At 40.9% G+C, this 19554-nt stretch overlaps 1 protein-coding gene across 1 annotated transcript in view; it reads right to left on the bottom strand.

Moving 5' to 3' along the window:
- Positions 1 to 16374: 16374 nt before the first annotated feature.
- Positions 16375 to 19554, bottom strand: part of colec12.L (collectin subfamily member 12 L homeolog) — an 86934-nt gene continuing 83754 nt past the window's right edge. The window contains exon 10 of the mRNA XM_018267927.2: positions 16375 to 17432. Within this exon, the coding sequence (XP_018123416.1) occupies positions 17410 to 17432 (23 nt within the window). The 3' untranslated portion in view covers positions 16375 to 17409. The remainder of the gene's footprint in view (positions 17433 to 19554) is intronic.

The raw sequence follows: 19554 nt of genomic DNA, 5'->3' as shown, positions 1-19554 counted from the left end.
GGGAAAGTGCATTCAGACGACAATCAGCAGGAAAAAAATAGTGCTGCCGGAGGTGGGAAACACTGAGACCCAAACCAGGACACAGAGGCAGAAGAGGTACATGCCTGGCGCCCCTCCGCCTTTGCGCCCAACCCCTAGTTCCGGCCCGCATACAGGAGTATTCATCCCTAGTGCTTCTTAGGTTGCAGTTGGGCGGCATGTCACCCCTAAAATCTTGCTGCCCTAGGCCCGGACCTTTGCCAGGCCTGTGCATTGGTCAGTTTTGAGGGGCCATGTATTACTGGCCCCCCCATGTGACGTAAGGGCCAAATATTTACATTTGGTGAAACTAATAACTGGCCATCTCGCGTGGCCACATCAAATAGATGATGTATGCTCAGTTTAAGGGTTTGGAGTAGGTGCTACCCCTAAATGGTTTTCCTTATCTTTAACAAGTAGAAGACTACAGAGGCCACACTCAGTCCTAAATATGGTGGAGAGAGGGAGTAGATGGAAGAAAATGTTGGTAAATGGTGCCCAGGTGCAAAAAGGAAGGAATGCATAACCTATGATTCAACACTAGGTGGCATAATGGCTGTAATCATAATGGCTTAGTTCATTGCCAGTGAGACATGGTGGGCAGCGGTTTCATGGGAGACCTAATTCTAGCTATGGAATGTATATCTATGAATTAAATATATAGCAGTGACATTACCAACATCACGTATGAAATCGGTAAAATCCGTGTCATATCTAACATATCTAATGACTATAAAGGATGAAACTTTATAACAGGGCTCAAAATCATTTTAGCAAACTGAGAATCAACCCATTACCTAGGCTGCTCCCAGATCCATTGCATCGCCCTAGGTGCAAAAAAACAACGGATTTCGGTACCGGAATCTGCCGCATGCCTGCACAGACAGATGCAATGGATCCAGGCCAGGTAAGTGACTGATCTTCAGCCTGCGTATTTCAGGCTGATTTTCATCCCCGTGTAGCCACATGCAATCTGCTTCTTTTGCCCTTTGCTTAGGGGGTTGGGTTTCCTGGTATGATAAACAATGAAATGAAAGTTAAGAGATCTTATCTATATGCAGCAAGATGTATAAAAAAGAGCTATCATTGTCACTCTTTTTTGGTACTCGTTTACACACTGCGTAAAGGAACAGAAACACCAAAAAATAAGTGTTTTAAAGTGATTAAAATATAATGGGCTGTTGCCCAGCACTGGAATAAAGGTGGCCATACACGTAGAGATTCCCCGATATGCCCACATTGAGGTTTGCTCCCCAAACTATAGTTTATATAAACAAGTTGCTATGTAGCTATGGAGGCAATTCAAATAGGGCTAAATGGCACAGGATAAATGGTGGATAATAGATAATCTCTGTAGAACATTATTAAAGTCTATAGAGCCTATCTGCTATGCAACCTGAGTCTTTTCTCATTCAAATGGCTGTCCTCAAAGCTACACAGCAGCTTATTTACACTACTATATAACTGTAGTATAATTCCTGAAATAAACAGTTTTATCAGTGTAGGGCAGCAGTCTGTGACCGAATCAGTGTCGGACTGGCCCGGCGGGACACCGGGAAAAAACCCGGTGGGCTTCGGCCCTCATGGGCCCCCGCCAGGCCAGTCCCCCTCTCCCGATCTCAAGGACCTAAACAAAAAATAAAACTGCGGCGCCGCACAGCGCGTCTCGGGATGCAAATGCGCGCTGTGCTGCTCCTTGCGCATATGCGTGCTGTGTGACTCCATGCGGCTCCGTGCGCACATGCACACGCGTCGCAGATGGGGGACAGGGGTCCGGAGAGGGGCCCTAGATAGCAGTCCCGGTGGGCCCCGGGCCCCCCAGTCCGACCCTGGACGAAAAGTTGATTTTGCACAATAAAAACGATTTTTTCATTTTTTTTAATATAACTTTTGATTTAACATTTTGACAGTCAGAATGTTATATTTATTAGTTTGTTACGTATTTTGTATTGAAGCTGCAAGTTACAATCTTCTTGTTTTCTGTAATGTAACAGCTTATTTTATTCCAGACCGTAATATATAAAGTTAAATAAAATAAAATTAGATAGAATAAAAGAGAGAAAAAAGAGGAAAGTAGAGGGGGGGAAGGGTAGGGGTACGACTCTCGCTGGTCTGAAATGACATTCCTCACAAGGTATAATATTTATAGATAACATATTTATCCTAACTGCCAGTCTAGGGTGATAGCAATAAAGTAGTCCCATAAATTGTTTGCTTCAGGTTGCAGATCTTGCAAAATTAGAGGGGATTTGGGTTTCACACCAGGATAGCCAAGGGGTCCAAATTGCGGTATAGTTGTCCATATTGTGGTACAGGTATTGGATCCCTTATCCGGAAACCCGTTATCCAGAAAGCTCCGAATGGCCATCTCCCATAGACTCCATTATAATGAAATAATCCAAATTTTTAAAAATGATTTCCCTTTTCTCTGTAATAATAAAACAGTAGCTTGTACTTGATCCCAACTAAGATATAATTAATCCTTATTGGAAGCAAAACCAGCCTATTGGGTTTATTTAATGCTTACATGATTTTGTAGTAGACTTAAGGCATGAAGATCCAAATTATGGAAAGATCCGTTATCCATCAAACCCCAGGTCCCGAGCATTCTGGATAATAGGTCCCATACCTGTATATCATTGCAGTAAGTTTTTCCATCGAGGACACCCACCAAATACTCCTTTTAACCTCCAGTGATGTAGGAATGCCTTCCTTCCATTTGTGTGCTATAGTGCATCTGGTTGCCAGGCAAATTTGTGAGCATAATTTGTATTCCTTCTTGGTGAGGGAGTCAGATTTGAAGGTAAAAAGTGCTAGCCAGGGATCTGGTCTAACATTTTTCTCTAGTAGGCTGCTTAAGAGGGCAAACATTTCTTTCCATAAATTGGAGATTTGTGGGCATTCCCACCACATATGTAATTCGTCTCCCGCTGCTTTACAACCCCTGAAGCAGAAAGGGTCAGAACCATATATTATGTGCAATTTTGCCGGAGTCAGATACCAGTCATGCAGTATTTTATACGTGTTCTCTTTGATGATTGTGTTGATAGAAACTTTTCTGATATGATCAAGTGTAAATTCCCATTGGTTTATATCTTGTACGCCATTGAGTCTCTTTTCCCAGCGTTCCATGTATTTGTTTTTGTCTGGAATAGCATGGATTTTTTCATTTTTAAGCAAGTCTTGTGAGTGCTGATTCATTGCCGTGTATATACTGTATATATATTGTGGGCTTCTGGTAGCAAAACCCTAGGCCCCGGCACAGATTCCAGCACATAAATGGAGACTGACCACCATGAAGAGTTTAAATTGCTGCTTTGCTGGCTTTTATTTGTACAAAACACAATTCTTCAGCCCACTGGCTTCACATGGGGGAATCACATAACACAATCAGTCCTCTTTACACCCTCACTGGTGTTCTCTTTACTCACGTTTGAGATTTAGCCCTCACTGGCTTTCAGCGGACCACAATTCCCAGAATCCACTCTGGGTACACTTGAGACACTTGTCTCCTGGGAGCGGTTTCTCTGGTCCCTCTGGGGCAGGGGTCGGCAGCAAGTTTGGACGCGCCGGCATCCAATTCGGCGTGCCTCGTTTTTGTGCGCTAAGCTCGGCAGCCCAGTGCAGGAGTGTCCGCGGCCCGGTGGTTGGGGACCCCTGTTTTAGAGGATTAGGCAAGGTAGCAAGACACGTGCACGGCTTCAGGGAAGTGACAAGTGCCAGTAATGTCACCGCCACGCGCGAGGCAAACGCAGCATGTAGAGCTTGAGCGCACAAAGACATTCGCCTTGCCTAATCTTCTCCCAGCCAGCCAGAAAGCAGGTACTGGCTGTTCGTGGGGGACGGCATGGCATCCAACCAGTTCCAGCAGCAGTTGGGGGGGCCCTGTGGAAAGTGTAGCCTAGGGGCCTCAAGAAGTATTAATCCACCACTGAACATACAAGCTAATACCTGGTAGATTGAAGTTCAGCACCCACAGGTGAATGGTTTGTCCTTTTCCACAATGCACTGCAGAGTAATTCTTTGATGCTATGGAATGATGTAATCTCATTGGTCAGATGGACAAGTTTGTGATTTTTGCGGTACACAGACGACATATTGATATCTTTGAAATTCTTTAGGTACCTATTTCTGTTGCATTCGTTCACACCCTATAGAATAACGAAAGCTGATTGGTCAGATTGATTGGTGAGCCATTGTGGGCTGGGCCTAAAGTTTTGCTTTCAAAAAGTAGCCATTTCACTTCTCCTGGATGTGAGGAAAGTCGCACAAAAGTTTTGTTGGATTCTGTGTTCACATGAGCTACAACACGCAAGTTCCTCTCATTACAGTCTTTATGATTACTCTGCCCTGTTTATCTAGAATATCTTGTAAGCATTTCACATAACTTAATTTGTCCAAATGATAGCTATAAATAACAACAATTTACTTCTGAAACTTAAAACTACTTTCTTTGATATTAACCTCAAGCATTAAAAATGTAGTTTCAGCTTTCACTATACCCAGATGTTTCCCATATGTGATTACAGAAGAGCCCTTGGGAAAAATCCATGTTTTTTCAGTCCATCCAATCATATTAAATTGTTTAGGAAATAAGTATCCTTTCCTGTAAACGAAATCCCCCAGAAGCTTTTGCACTTGCCCTGCTCCATTAGGGGAACATCAATGTCCAATTTAATCAAATTACTCATGTCTTGTAGTGTACATACACATATCTTGTTGTGCAACTGGGTAGGGTGTGTGGGAGGCCTTTAATGAATTCCTTGCATTTGTGATGCTAGAAATACTGTGTTCAGTGTAGCCCACAAAGGTATATTTAGAAATAAACAGTATAATAAATTCTCTATCAGTCCAAAAGGTTTAGGCTTGAAAGAAACCTTCAATAAGAAGATACACTATATAGATACACATACAGAAGCCACATTCCACCATTTAGTGTGGGATTGCCCACTGATCTCCAAATATTGGACAGACGTAGTAGGCTACTTGCAGGAACACCTGGTATTCCCCGGAGCCTGTACGCCAGAAGTATGCTTGCTAGGAATAGTAGAAGGTGTACTCCCCCTAGTCAAGACCAGAACACTTATCAAAACTGTGTTACACTAGCTAAAAAAGCCTTGGTGTTGAAATTGATGGCCTCTCACATTATAACATTGGTTGTCACTGATAGGAAAGGCATTGGTAAATATAAAACTGACATACGAAGCAAGAGGGTGTCCCACTGAATTCGAAAAAATATGGTCTCCCTGGCTGGAATTATACCTAGAACAAGAACCCTGAATGGGCAGTGTAGATGATTACCTTAGGACTCGCTGGGTGACTAATCTCACCGTTTACTTTGTAATAATTAGAAGTAACTCATGCTCCTGACTTAAACAGCTGATATTACTATGTATGTTGTTGTATTGTAACCTCTTATCCCCAACCCCTTCCCTCCCTGTTGAAACTCAACAAACATAGAAGATACACTTTGCAGATACACTCCCTTTATGACACATGCTCATTTGGTTACATAGTTACATACTGTGCATAGTTAAATCAGGTTGAAAAAAGACAAAGTAGAAGATGCAATTATTAAACTCTTTTGAGAACCTTTATTTAAAGCAAGCTAATTGGGTTGATCCAAAATGATAACACAAGGGCTAAGCATCTCCTCATACTACTTGCCTAGATGAATCTGTCTGAGAAAGACAGCATTGACAAGCCGTTGTGGGCCTTGCCCAATGTTACATAGTTAAATCGGGTTGAAAAAAGACAAAGCCCATCAAGTTCAACCCCTCCAAATGAAACCCAGCATCCATACACACACCCCTCCATACCTTCACATAAATTATATATACCCACATCTATACTAACTATAGAGTTTAGTATCACAATAGCCTTTGATATTATGTCTGTCCAAGAAATCATCCAAGGCATTCTTAAAGGAGAACTAAACCCCTGTTCATCAAAAATCCCCATCCCCTTCCATCCATTGGCCCCCTCACTGCTTTCTCCCTCCTTAGTAACTCAGTGGAAAAAATGTCCCTGCCATGTACCTTGGTATATTCATGCAGTGAAGCGCAGTAGAGCTCTCCGGCGCCCTCTTCTGTATCTTCTGGTTCCTCGCGGAAGTGAGCTCTGGCACAGAGCTTTTTCGTACATTCAGGTATTTGTGCCTACTGCGCATGTGCGGAAAGATCTGAAGATTGCTGAAGGAAAAGAAGAGTATCCGGAGATACAGAAGATGGCGCTGTAGAGCTACCCTGCGCTACTCTGTATAATAATGCCAATGTACATGACAGGGATACTTTTTCCCCTGAGTTACTAAGGAGGGAGAAAGCATTGAGGGGGAGGGGTTTTTTTTTTTTGATGAATGGGGGGTTTAGTTCTCGTCTAAAGGCATTAACTGAATCAGCCATCACAACATCACCCGGCAGAGCATTCCACAACCTCACTGTCCTGACTGTGAAGAACCACCTACGTTGTTACCCCACTGTGAAGAACCCCCTACGTTGTTACAAAAGAGTTTAAGTAAATGTGCATAACACTGTCTGAACTGCCAACGAAATATGTATACATATATATTTTTTATACATTCATATCTGATGCCAAAGATTGAAAGCAAACTATGATAGTCTGTCTCTGTGCTCATTGGGACCAGTTCCAACCCCCTTAGGCTTGCAGAGTGAAGCGATGGATTCTGGGACTTGAGGTTCCTCTTCTATTCATAGTGGGTGGTGCACAGGTTCTATAGAAAACAGAGGAACTCAAAGTCCCAGAACCAATCACTTCACAATGGAAAATGGGGAGGGAGGTGCTGAAATACACTGTAAGCCTAAGGAAATAGTTCAGAAACGTTATATTGTGGTTTCCTTTTCGTATGAAAAGTCAGGTATGTCTGTGTAAAACAAGATATATTTATTTTTGGAAGTTCAGATGTCCAGTTCACCTACACTAGCCCAGCTAATTTTGTGAGGAGGCTGACACTTACTTCTGAAACCTTATTGTTTGGATTTTACAGAACTGGCTCAAGAAACTAAATCCTCAGTTAATGTAGCCTTCTTTCATAATACTATATTCATACTGTTGATGGGCCAGACTATTTATTATTGAGTGGGCTGGGGAAGCCCCCAAAGGGAGCAGAAGCAAAGCCACCAAAAGGAGCGGTAGCCACCAAAGGGAACCCAAGCCATAGAGGAGAACGAAGAAACTGCTGTCTCCAAGGAGAAAGAAGATCGCCTGCAAAATTTTAATAGTGAGTTCCACTGAACACCAATGGTCTTTTTTTTAATCCCTGGCCACCAATGTTTTTTTTTTAACTTTTATGGGAGGAAAGCCAGAGTCCAATGGCTTTTTACTTTAATGGGGGAACACTCGCCACCAATGATTTTTTAACTTCGGAAGGGGGGGCTGTCCGCCAATGATTTTTTTTAACTTGTAGGTGGGACCCTGGCCAATTTTTTTTTTTTAACTTGGAGGGGGTGGCTGCCAATACCAAACGTTTATGTGGGCTGCTTTGATTTGTTTGCCTGGGCTTTTTACTCCCAGTTCAGCCATGCCCAGAAATGCACTCTCCAGAAAGGCAATGGAGTGGCAAGGAAACAGGGTCAAAACAGGCAAGTTACGGCTTGTTCAAAAAACCAATGAGGAAGTACAAGATGCTCAGTAGGCTAGTAAAGGCAGCAAGGCTAGAAAAGACCTGTGCCCCCCCCCCCCCCCACACCACCCTCTTTATACCTTCAACCATCCATTCACTTGTGAGTGAATATTCTTCAGATAGTGATAGTGGAAGGGAGGGCTATGTGATAACATGACTTGAAGGGGGGCCCAGAAAAATGGAGCTATTCCACTACCTCGTACATTATGGGTGAACTCTACGCTTAGTGCAGGGAATTGCTTAGCAGCAGCACCAGCTTATGATCCCGGGATCCACTTGTCCCAAAGTTAAATGGTAATAGGTTCGCTTATTAAAAAAGATAACACACTATCAGTCCACTCTTTCTTTGTAGGCACGCACAAAGCCTTAGAAGCGCACCATTTATGCCACTACCTCAACCTTCTTACGTTATGGCGCCACCCCCAAACCTTAATATAGCCAGCACATTTTTTTAACCTGACACATTCCTGTAAAAACCTGGAATATGTCAGTATCACTTTTTAATCTCTAACTATGCCTGAAAGTAAAAAACAACTACATTTAAAAAATATGGTTTTGCCTTAGCTATTCATAATTATAATTAGCATTTTTTTAAATATTAATCACAATACTGAAGACATTTGCTTCCCATGGTACTTAGAGATATGACACCAGCAATTAATCATTCTAGGTGTTTTATGCTGGATGATGTCATTATTTCCCATGGCACATTTAAAGTAATGTGACTGCGTAATATTATTTTAGGTGCAGTTGCCAGCAGTGATTCTGTGTGATGTTGCAGTTCTTGGAATTTGAAGGGGAATAAGTAAATAACAGTGTGATGTATAAAGAAAAGGGCAATTTTTTTTTCTCTAGAATCCTGTGTCTCATATATAATGTATAAATGTATAAATCAGTTATAGTGTGTTTGATATCAAGGGAGATATGTAGGCAGCTCTATATGGATCTTAGTAAGTGTTATAAGAGCAGAATTCATAGTGAACCATGTTTTGCCTGCTGTGTTGGAGTTTATCCTTCCCCTGTTCCAATGGTGTGAGAACATGGATATGTAAATACAATGTAGTATACAGCACAGTGCTGTGGCAATGCAGGGAAAGACAGCTGATTGTTAAAAAAGTGATCTGCTATGGGGGGACCAAGTATCTGCCACTAGGTGTAGAGAGTAGGGTGGGTGGACACAGTCTAGCCTTGTCTTTACCATCTGCTATAGGACTGGTAGTAAAAACTGGGCCTGGTTGCAGAGTTTACTGGATATCTATGTGCCTCCCCTCTCTTGCTCCTCACCAATAACAACTATCACAGTCAATGCTGTATGATGAAAGGTAGAAGAGGAATGCTAATGATTAAATAAAAAAAAACAAAAAAACTATAAAATATATCAGTGCAAACCATTTGAAAAATGTCTTAGAATAGCTCCACTTAAAACATATAAAAATGAATATAAAGTTGAACAACCCTTTTAATAGAATATTTACAGTACAAAGGTCTGGAGTCCCTGACAGTGGACTTCCATAGGATTATTTGGTTTTAAGACATTTCCCCACTATTACTTGAACTCTTGAACAGATATGGGACCTGTTATCCAGAATTCTCAGATCAAGGGTTTTCTCGGGTAAGAATCTTTCTGTAATTTAGATCAAAACTCTACCAAAAACTCTACTAAAAAATCCTTTAAACATTCATTAAACCCAATAGGATTATTTTGTCTCCAAAGTCTTATTATTATAGATAAAAATAATATAATATAATATGCAAAAATTCACTGTATCACTGGGATTCCGAAAGGTCAATTTCAAAGGGCTAGAAGGATTGCATCAAGTGAGGAAAGTTATTGGGAGGCAGCAGGGACCCTAGTGGACAGATTTAAAGCTAAAGGATATAAAGAAAAACCCCTGGTAGATACAGCTAATGAAGTGAGCAAAGTATCTAGGGAGGTTTTACTTACACAGAGCCCACAGGAAAAAGGGATAAGTATCCAGCCAAGGATCCCCTTCGTCAGTAAGTATGCCAAACAAAGTAGGGCAATTGAACGTATCATCAACAGGTTTTGGCCAATACTTCTGAATGACAAAAATTTGGGTAAAAAATGTTTGGAACCACCATTGTTTAGTTACAAAAGAGGGTCTACTTTAAAAGATATATTATGCCCCGCAGAATCAAAGGAGGTAAAAAGGATGGATAGGATTTTTAAGAGCTCTCCAAATATAGGGACTTTCCCTTGTTTAAATTGCATCTGTTGCCATTCAATTATTAAAGGGGGAGTAGTACAACATCCAACTAAAGGCTTCAATATCAAGTTACAACATTTCGCCACGTGTAACACAGAATGTGTAGTGTACATGCTGAAATGCCCATGTGGTAAAGTCTATGTTGGGTAGACATACAGAGCAATTAAAGAAAGAATAAAAGAACATAGAGGGAATATTAAAAACTTTAAGGCAAATACAGACACCCCAGTGTCTCGACACTTTAACCAAAATAGACATAGTATGTCACAATTGAAATGGTTGGTGTTAGATGTGATTCAGAGACCACGGAGGGGGGGAGACATCAAGAAATTACTTTTACAAAGGGAAGCAATATGGATAAAGAAACTGTGTGCGCTGGATCCGTTAGGTCTGAATGACAAATGGAGTATAGCCTGTTTCCTATAGTAGGGTGAATTTAATAAATCTTCTTTTTTTGACAGATAGTGCTACCTGAATATGAACTGAAATCTACAGTTAGGTAAGATGCTTTGTCAGCAAGACACTTTGTTATAAATTACTGTAGCAGTAGGTTTGAAACAAATGTAGCAATTGATACTAGACGGAAATGTCTCTCTTTAGGGAAAGAAATTAGTTACATAACTCTTGAGCGACCATTTTATGGTAGTGCTGAGGTTCATGTGTTCAATATTTTTAACTGTTTTTAATTTTTGTTACTTGATTTTAAAGGGAAAATACCCGTGCACAGTTCACCCTGGTGTATAATGTGGATGGATTCAATTATACTTTGATATGGACTTTGATGTGTTAACGAAAACATGGACTGGAGTTTTTTCGACTGGCTAGGCTGTAAAACCCTCCCAGAAGTAGCTGGTTTGTCCAATGTGATGTGTGGGGTGGAGTTTTATATTTGTATTTAATGGTGTACCACAGAGCATTTTTTCACACTTGATAAAGAGCTTTTAAGCTCGAAACATGTCGTGTATTCAATAAAAGCACCTTGCAGCAGTACACCTGCGCTGATTGGTTTCTTTACCCATCTACTTGGATTGAATATGCAAAAATTGTAATTATTTGATTAAAATTGAGTCTTCCTGTAATGCAGAGCTTTCTGGATAATGGATTTCTGGGTAACGGATTCCATACCTGTACAGTATAAGTATTGTTACATTACATGTAGTGCATGCTTGTAATTTCCCACTGATTTTCAATATTAATAAAGTCTGGGAGGTCCATTCCACTACCATCCCATTTCTTTCAAGTAGTTTACAGTTGATTTTTGACATGTTTAACTGTTGTGCAAAAAATATACATGTCAATTTCTTCATGAACTGCAGCACATTTGTTCCTAGAATGTATAGCAATGAAAATTGTTTATGAAAATTAAAAACCCTTAGTGAAAAGTTCCCCTTTCTTTCATTTGTCATATACCTCCCAAATGTCCTGTTTTTTGCAGGACAGTTGCGATTTTGACAGTTCAACCCACAGTCACGGCTTGTTACTGAAATGTCCCAACTCTCTCTTTGATCTCCTGCACTGATTAGCCAGAAATAGATATAAAGTTTCTAACTTGGTTAGCTTTTGGCAGAGAGCCCAGAACAGCCACCAGATGCCCTTAGATACTTTTGTAACAATTTAAGATGTGCAAAGATACAATTGTATCAACAACTAAGCAGGTCTCTTGGGGAAACTGTGACTTGCAGCTTAAAGGGCAATTCACCTTCATTAGCAAAACTGTAATAACACATAAAAACCACAGAAATGTGTTCAAACTTTCATAACCTGCCACATTTTGTAAAATGAACATGGTAATTAGAGGGTGGGGCCACAAAAACAGTCGTGGTCAAAAAATTTTCTCCCTCTTTCTATAAATGTTGGGAGTTATGGTATCAGACTGTTCCCAAAGGAGCATCTGGTCTTTCTTTAGAGCGTTAGGAAACACGGACAGCGCCCTTAGTGTAAATCGCTTTTATTGGAAATTATTAAAAAGTTATTCGGTACATGTAAAGAGTAAAAAACATCATCCGGGTCTTAGCCGCAGAATCCTTTAAGGCTACACATGCAATTTAAAGGGATCGCTGAGCATATCCTTTCCCTCCTGCGTTCTACCTTGCACTCCACTCGTCTCTGCCTCGAAGGGACCTCAGAAGACCACAACACGGTTCTTTCTCTTCCCTACTGCCTTGCTACGATAACGTTTTTGAGCTCCTAGGTAAATTTGCATTAAAAAAGATTCCAAAGAAATGTAGAATTATCCCACTACAGTATATTGTCATCTCTTGAACACAAATGAGTTAATTGAGCATAAAAACACAAAAGTCAGCACAAAAACCTCTGACTTGTGATACTGTTAATTCTGTGAGAGACTAAAAAGTAAAGAAAGAGAAGACAGATTGCATGTGAGCATTACAGACCATTGAATTCCAACTGTTTATTTGTTTTTCAGATGTGTGTAAAGTTATTCTGGGAATAGAGTGATGGCCAATACCACAGAACAGAACATCCAACCACAAAAATTCATAATATTCTCTTTCTTATGGGCAGAACACAGCAGAGCTATTACAGCAGCCTGATAGATTGGGAACATATTCTGCAATAAGCTTTCCCCATCGGTAGTAGAGGCATAAAATCACTATTCTGATTTGTGAGTCAGATCCTCTAAACTTGAAGGTTAGAGATAGTCGCTGCCTGTTTTGACACACATTTCTCAACAAGTTATTGATCAAAAGTGAATGAGAATTGATCCAGTACTAAATACTCTCAAACAAGTCCCTACATTTTTATGCGTATTGTGGCTCCCAATCAGAACAAGATGGGACAACCAATGAAGTGAAAAATTTGCAAAACAGGCCTTTTGGTTTTGGGATCAAAGCAGACCAAAGACCTAGATTGACTGGACTAACCATATTTTAGCACATTGCTACCCTTTGTGTTTTTTCCACGTCCAAGGAAAATGCAAGTGCAAATGCCTTTAGTTTCCTTGGTAAAGTTTCTCTGCAGCACAGAAAGCAGTTCCACTGTTGAGCGCTTGCAAGTCTAGTCCAGCTGCACTCCAGCTGTTGTACAGTTATAGTGCTCATGCCCATTAAAACTAGTGGTGTTTGAGAAATGAGTAACAGTAATGTGCAGTATGCTTAGATTTCTTGTCATTGCCTAATACCCTTCTTACAGCTGCAATTTTATGTATAGGCATACATACTGTATTTTCTTTCACAAACAGGACAGAATCACAAGTGGAGCTACTGTTTTTGCTTCATTTCCACGTGCAAGGTGCCATAGCCTTCAGCATGCCAGGCAGTTGTAAAAATTTTAAAAATGTAGCCTCCCGTGTAGGGACATTTGTACTGTCTGTAAGGCACAGAGAAAGGTTGTGCATTACACAGTATCTATATCTTTCTGTTACACATACAGAGAGGCCTAGAGTGAATAATGGACCCCCTTGTAAAATATGGGGACATTATAAGTCACAGAGTGTTTTTGTAGCCAATGAAAGCAGTTTATAAGGATATCAATTACAGGATAGTCATGGGTCTTGTGTACTATAATTCATTTATGTACATATATCATAGCTCAAAATAGCTAAGCAGCCTCCATGTCTTTTCTTTTTGCAATTTGAAAAGTTAGGAGAAATGTTCATTCACTAATGGCTTATCACCATATCATTAACTTTATTAGCTATAGTTACTAACTGCCAATAGCTGCAAAAGTATTGTATCCATTCCACTAAATGGCTTGCACCCAAGGCTTTAAAGATGGAGATCAACAAGAGGCCATGCATAATATGTCACCTTTCTGTTGTTTCAGTCATTCATGCCTAGTGCAAGAAGTATCCAAACATCAAGAACTACAGGGGAGTCGCTGCTCCTATTCACTAATCTCACCTGCTGATGCACCATGCACAGGCCAATATGGCCTCTACCTCCTGTCACCTTTTTTTGCACTTGCCGGTGACCTTGTTCAGCTGTCTACAATTCTTTAATTAAGGGCCTTTATAACCAGTCACGTGGAATTATTGGTTCTCTTGATCTAGGTCTTGCTGGATCTTGCTCTGTACCTTTTCATTCTCTGCTTTGTCCCCTGATCTGAACTTTGCCTTCCCTGCCACCTGACTTGACACCTGGACTGTTATCTGGATATTATTTTGCTTGTCACCACTGCACTCCTTAATTGGAATCATTGAATTACTCCTGGTCTTTAAATCAGTCTCCACAGGGTCCAGTGTAACAGTACTACTTGCATATAAACTCTCATCCATCTATAACAATCCATTCCTCCGCATTGTGTGTGACACTTACACCACCTAACATAGGTCTATGGGAAGATCTAGAAGAGTTACACATCATACCTAACCTCTAGTAAACAGAGGGGTCAAGCAGTCATGTAGTTAAGTATGACAACCCCTTATATGCTATATACTGTATGAGTCTCTGCTTATTTCTTCATACTGCTTGTGGAGTTGAAGGTGATCCAAAATTTGTACTTTACAAAGCTATGTGTTAACTACTGTATATCTATAGTAATAAGTCAAATCAACTGGAGTTGCTGTATTTTATTTTTCTTGAAGACATTTCGCCAGTCATCCGACTGATTTTCTCAATTTAGAATGACCTGTAAACAAATATTTGTGGTTATATACCCTGACATCTTACTCCAATCAGCATAATCTGTTTAGTAGAACCAGCATGGGGTCAGAGTCCTCATATCAGCAAGGTGTTGATTGTATTACCATGTTTGAAGCTATGAGCTGTTATTAAAATGTCAAGGGAGAGGTGCCAAAACAGCATTGTATGTGGCAGACAATAGGGTGTAGATTTACTAAAGAGTGAAGTGGCTAACGCTAGAGACTTTTCGCCAGCGTTGACATCTGCAGGCACATCGCCAATCTACTAGCAGGCGCCAATACAGTAGAGAAACAGCCCGTCGCTAGCGGTCATTTGCACTCTATCACCACTTTTCACTCTGGCAAACGGATGCAGCTCCACAAATTCACTAAAATGCAGATTTTACTGAACGTTACCTCTTTCACCAGAGTTGCCTTTGCCACCTCAGACCAGGAGAATTGCATTAAAGCAGCTAGATCTTCCTCAATTTTCTGTCACTTACATCATATCCTGTTCAAGATGCATCAAAGTTTAAAAAAAACGCTGGCATCTTTTCCCTTTTTCGGCGTGAATGCCTGCAAAAGTCCTAACTGCTTTTTTCCAGACATTTCCTAACATATGGAATATTAATTTTACAGTGGGCTCATGTGTAGAGCATTATATTAACTCTCTTGTCTTTATTAAGGTTCCCTGGACATGTGTAATATAAACTGGTAACTTAAACCATTTGCAGCAGCATTTATAATAGAGACGTCCATACAACTTTAAATTACCCGCTGTATGCAAGTTGACTTGTGCGTAAGATCACTAGTGAATTTTCTCTAGGCAGAAATGAACGCTAGCGCATCTTCACTTGCTCGCACTGCCGAAGTAACGCTAGCGAAAAGTTACCAGCGTTCGGCGCCCAGGATGAAACTCTTCATGTCAGTGAATTGGCGTAGTCTGAGCGAATTTGCGCCTGGCGAAGTGTTGCGATGGGTGCGAAATGGATTCTGGCGAAAATTCTTCGGTTAGTGAATCTGCCCTTGGTGACGCACTCCCCCGCCTTTGTTCAAACTTGTTTGGCCCCTCTTTTGAACAAAACCTCCTCCCTGAACTTGGAAGCCTTCAAACGTGTGTCCTTTTTCCTCAGTTTTAACATAAGCCCTGTCTGGATACCCTCACATTTTAAAGGTCCCTCTGAGATGTTTTAACTGTTTTGCCTGAGTCTCTGTGCTGGTGGGGATTGTGTCTGCTGTAGTGTTCTGATAACCACCAATTTCTGATCTAATGGATAGTGGGGTCAGAGACCTTCATGAGGTCTCTGACCCCATGCCGGTTATGTAAGATTTAACAGTATATAACCACAAATATTTTTGTACAGGTCATTCTGAAGTGAGAAAGCCAGTCGGATGACTAGCAAAACCTCTTCAAGGAAAATGAAAATACAGTCCCTTTAAATTGAATAATGACATATATAATCACTAACAATTTTTGCAGAAGCTGGGCCAGATTAATGAACATAGCACATAGGTGCTAAATTATAGGAGTGGGAATAGCAACTAGTCATACAAAGTCAATTCAGGGGATACAGGTATATATGGCACTGGCCTAGCCACTCGCCAGTAGTAAATACAAGTAAAGAAGGGCCATGCGGTCCCGAAACGTTTGATCGTTTGAAAAGTGTTGTGAAGCACCATTGAATAAATTTGGTACTTGCTGCTTCTCTTCTTCTTTAATAGCAACTAGTCAACAATTAGCAGCCTGGTCCTATATTTGTAAACCATCACCATTAGTGAATATCAGTACAGATTTGACATTATAGTATTTCTGTAGCTGAATATAAAATGTTATGCAATGATGTCACAGTGTCAAATAAAAATCAACGCAAATTCTGACACAAACAAAAATAAATCCAAAAAGAATTCTATAGTTTGAATGTAATTTTTACTGACATTGTTGTAAAAAGACATCAACTCCATCCAACATTCATTCATTCCAAAGGGTCGAAGGATTCTAAAAATGACAATATATAGCAAAGTGCAGGAAGTGAGAGTTCCACAGGTGAAGCTGTATCTTAGCATTGGAATCTTGTAATCATCTCCACTTATTTAGTAAAGACAAATCACAAGATGGAAAGTCTCCTCAAGTTCTGCTCCCGGGCAAAAGTTTTGGTCAGCGTAGAGGAATAGCTGGTACGTATCTTGCATCTAATGTCGTTTATTTCTCTGGTTCCTCCAGGATCTTCAGTTTAACAACACACCAGATGAAGCATAACTATTTGAACTATTTTAGCCTGCGCAGAACTGTCCATATTATGGTAACATAAAATGACAAATACGAAAATATGAATCTATAAAAAGGTCAGCTTATGAGAAATACATATGTTTGATAACATTCTTCTTTGACTAATTACTGTATGAATAATGCATGTACCATTGCTGTTTTTGTTTGGTGTCGGTATTCTAAATATACGAGTAAAAAAAATATAACACGATAATGTTTTGTACAAAAATACAATGTTTTGAAAAAAGCTTTAAAAACTATATTCTGATAGAAAAAAAAATTGCACTATATATACCTGTATTGTTAAGTTCTCTATAAGGCATTTTGGAATTTACTAAGAGAAACTCGTTTGAATAAAGATGTCAAAACATATCTTGAAATATTTCATCATGTTAAAGGCTAGTACTGCATGAATAGGGAATAGAACAATTGCAGCCAGGTAGGGAATGAAACATTTCTGAAGATATTGGTAGTTTTCTCTCAGTGCTCTGAATCCACAGTCTACTCCGGCAGCATTTAAAAAAAAAAACTCCTGGCACTGAATTTCTAGTAGTCCTCAAACCAGTCTTTGGTCCATTACTGGTGCAATGTTATCCATTGTCCAATACATTTTGTGGTGTACAAGTTGTTCTTCTAATTCATTTTGGCATTCTGTGCCCCTTTCGCCCCCTCTCAGAAGCTATGAGACGTCAGGTAACTGAGCTGTAATTAGAAGGAAATAAATCACTTATTTAGCACTTCAAAAGATAAAGGATATGTTATTTTCCAGTAGTTTTTCCTTCGGAAGTCCAGTGGTGTTAGCAGCAGAGGTCAGTGGGTGGAATACGAATTAGAAGGAATATACAGTTTGCATTTAAAAAGGTGTGTTTCACAGTCAATGAAATAACATTTTGGATTGACAAGCCTGTCTTTGATGCCAGCTTCATCATGCTGAGAAAAGGAGCCTTGTCCACCCAAAACCTTAGGTCATTGTCTTCAATCTCTACGGCCTAAGAAGTATGTAAAGCACCATTGTCAATGCATCATTTGTGTGTGGCTCCTAATTTGTCTTCTGCTGCGATTCTGATACCTACTATTAACCTACAGCTAACTGCATTTGGGAACACTACTACAGAGATTCTACTGTTTGGAGAATATCACAAATAATTCGATTCCACTGAGATACTGGAGATCACATTTAAAGGACAACTAAAGCTTAACTAAAGAAGTAGGCTATACATGTTGTAAATTATGTTTTGTGCGTCTGTACCAGCCCAAGGCAACTACAGCCCTTTAGCAGTAACAGCTGCTCAGAGCCCACTGAGCATGTGAGTGTCGCAGACACTTTCCAAGATGGTGACCCCCTGAGACAAGTTTGAAGTCCTGGATCATTGCTGCTATTGAGAAGCGGAAACTTAAGCCTGGTGCAATAAGTTCAGTATATAAAACCTGGCATTTTTGGCCGTATTCATTTTAAGGGTTTAGTTCTCCTTTAAAGCACCTTCCAAGGCCAAGTCATGGCTATATGACTCTAAAACATGTTCGCCAAATCTTGACTACTTGTTAGCTGCTTCCAGCATCTGTTTACTACATGGCTGAATCTGCCTTATAGTCATGGCTGCCATCAGGGGGGCACAGACCGGCCCCAAAGGGGGGCCCGGCTGTGCTGCACTTTTCAAAATAGCTGGGCCCCCCTTGACAGCACCGAAGCCGTGCCGGCTCTTCCGAAGTCCTGAACCACCGAAAAGCCAAACTCCCAAAGCCGCAAAAGGACCCAAAGCCACAAAACGAGCTAAAGTTGAAGTCACAAAGCCTCAAAAAGACCCGAAGTGACAAAAGGAGCCGAAGTTGAAGTCCTGAAGCCAAAAGTTCAATTCTACTGAACACCAATGTGTGTTTCTCTCTGTTTTTTTACATTTTTTTAAACCACCAGCCACCAATGTATTATTTTAATACTCTATAGTCCCCTGCCACCAATGTTTTTTTAAAAATATTTTCTCTGGGGCCCCAATGTTTATTTTTAACTTGTAAGGGGGGCCCTGGTCACCAATTTTTTTTTAACTTATAGGGGGGCCTCGACCACCAATTTTTTTTAACTTATTGGGGGGCCCTGACCATGAATGGCTTTTTATAACTTGTGTGTGGGGGGGGGAGTTACCATTTTTAGCGCTGATGTTTGTGTGGTCTTTTAACTGTGGTGTGGAGTGGGCGGGACCTGCGGTGGACAGGGGCCCCCGAAAATGTTGTTGTATGGGGCCCCGTGATTTCTAATGGTGGCAGGCCCGGATTTGCGGCAAGGCCGCATAGGCCCGGGCCTAGGGCGGCAAAAAAATAGGGGCGGCATGCCGCCCAGCCGCACTATGGGGACGCGTGCGTCCCCATTCAATTACAGCAGCTGCGCCGGCGAAAAAACGCCGGCGCGCTGGGAAGGGGAGGTGAGGTGGGCGCTAGGACCGCGCGGCCGCCTGGTCGGACCGCGCGGCCTAGGGGCGCTGCACACTGAAATCCGGCGCTGAATGGTGGCCCTGCTTATAGTAGTACTAGACTCACTGTCAGAGGAACAGACATCTGGCCCATGCATTGCCTCTGCCCCACATGTTGGTAATTTGCTTACCAGAACCTTATTATTTACAAGACTCCAAAGAAATATACTGATTTATTTATTAGACAAAACATTGGAATCTTGGGAAGCTTGTCACAATGTCACACTTAGCATGGCATGGAGAGCTTCAAATGTCATGCTCATTTGACCAACTTTTTATACATTTTACAGAGCTGTCACTAAAAGGAATATGTACATGGAAAGTACTTACATCTGAGCAGGTGCAAGCATTACTGGAAAACA

The sequence above is a fragment of the Xenopus laevis genome, chromosome 6L (assembly GCF_017654675.1).
Source record: "Xenopus laevis strain J_2021 chromosome 6L, Xenopus_laevis_v10.1, whole genome shotgun sequence".
NCBI classification, from domain to species: Eukaryota; Metazoa; Chordata; class Amphibia; order Anura; family Pipidae; genus Xenopus; species Xenopus laevis.
This window is presented reverse-complemented; position numbering and strand designations above follow the sequence as displayed.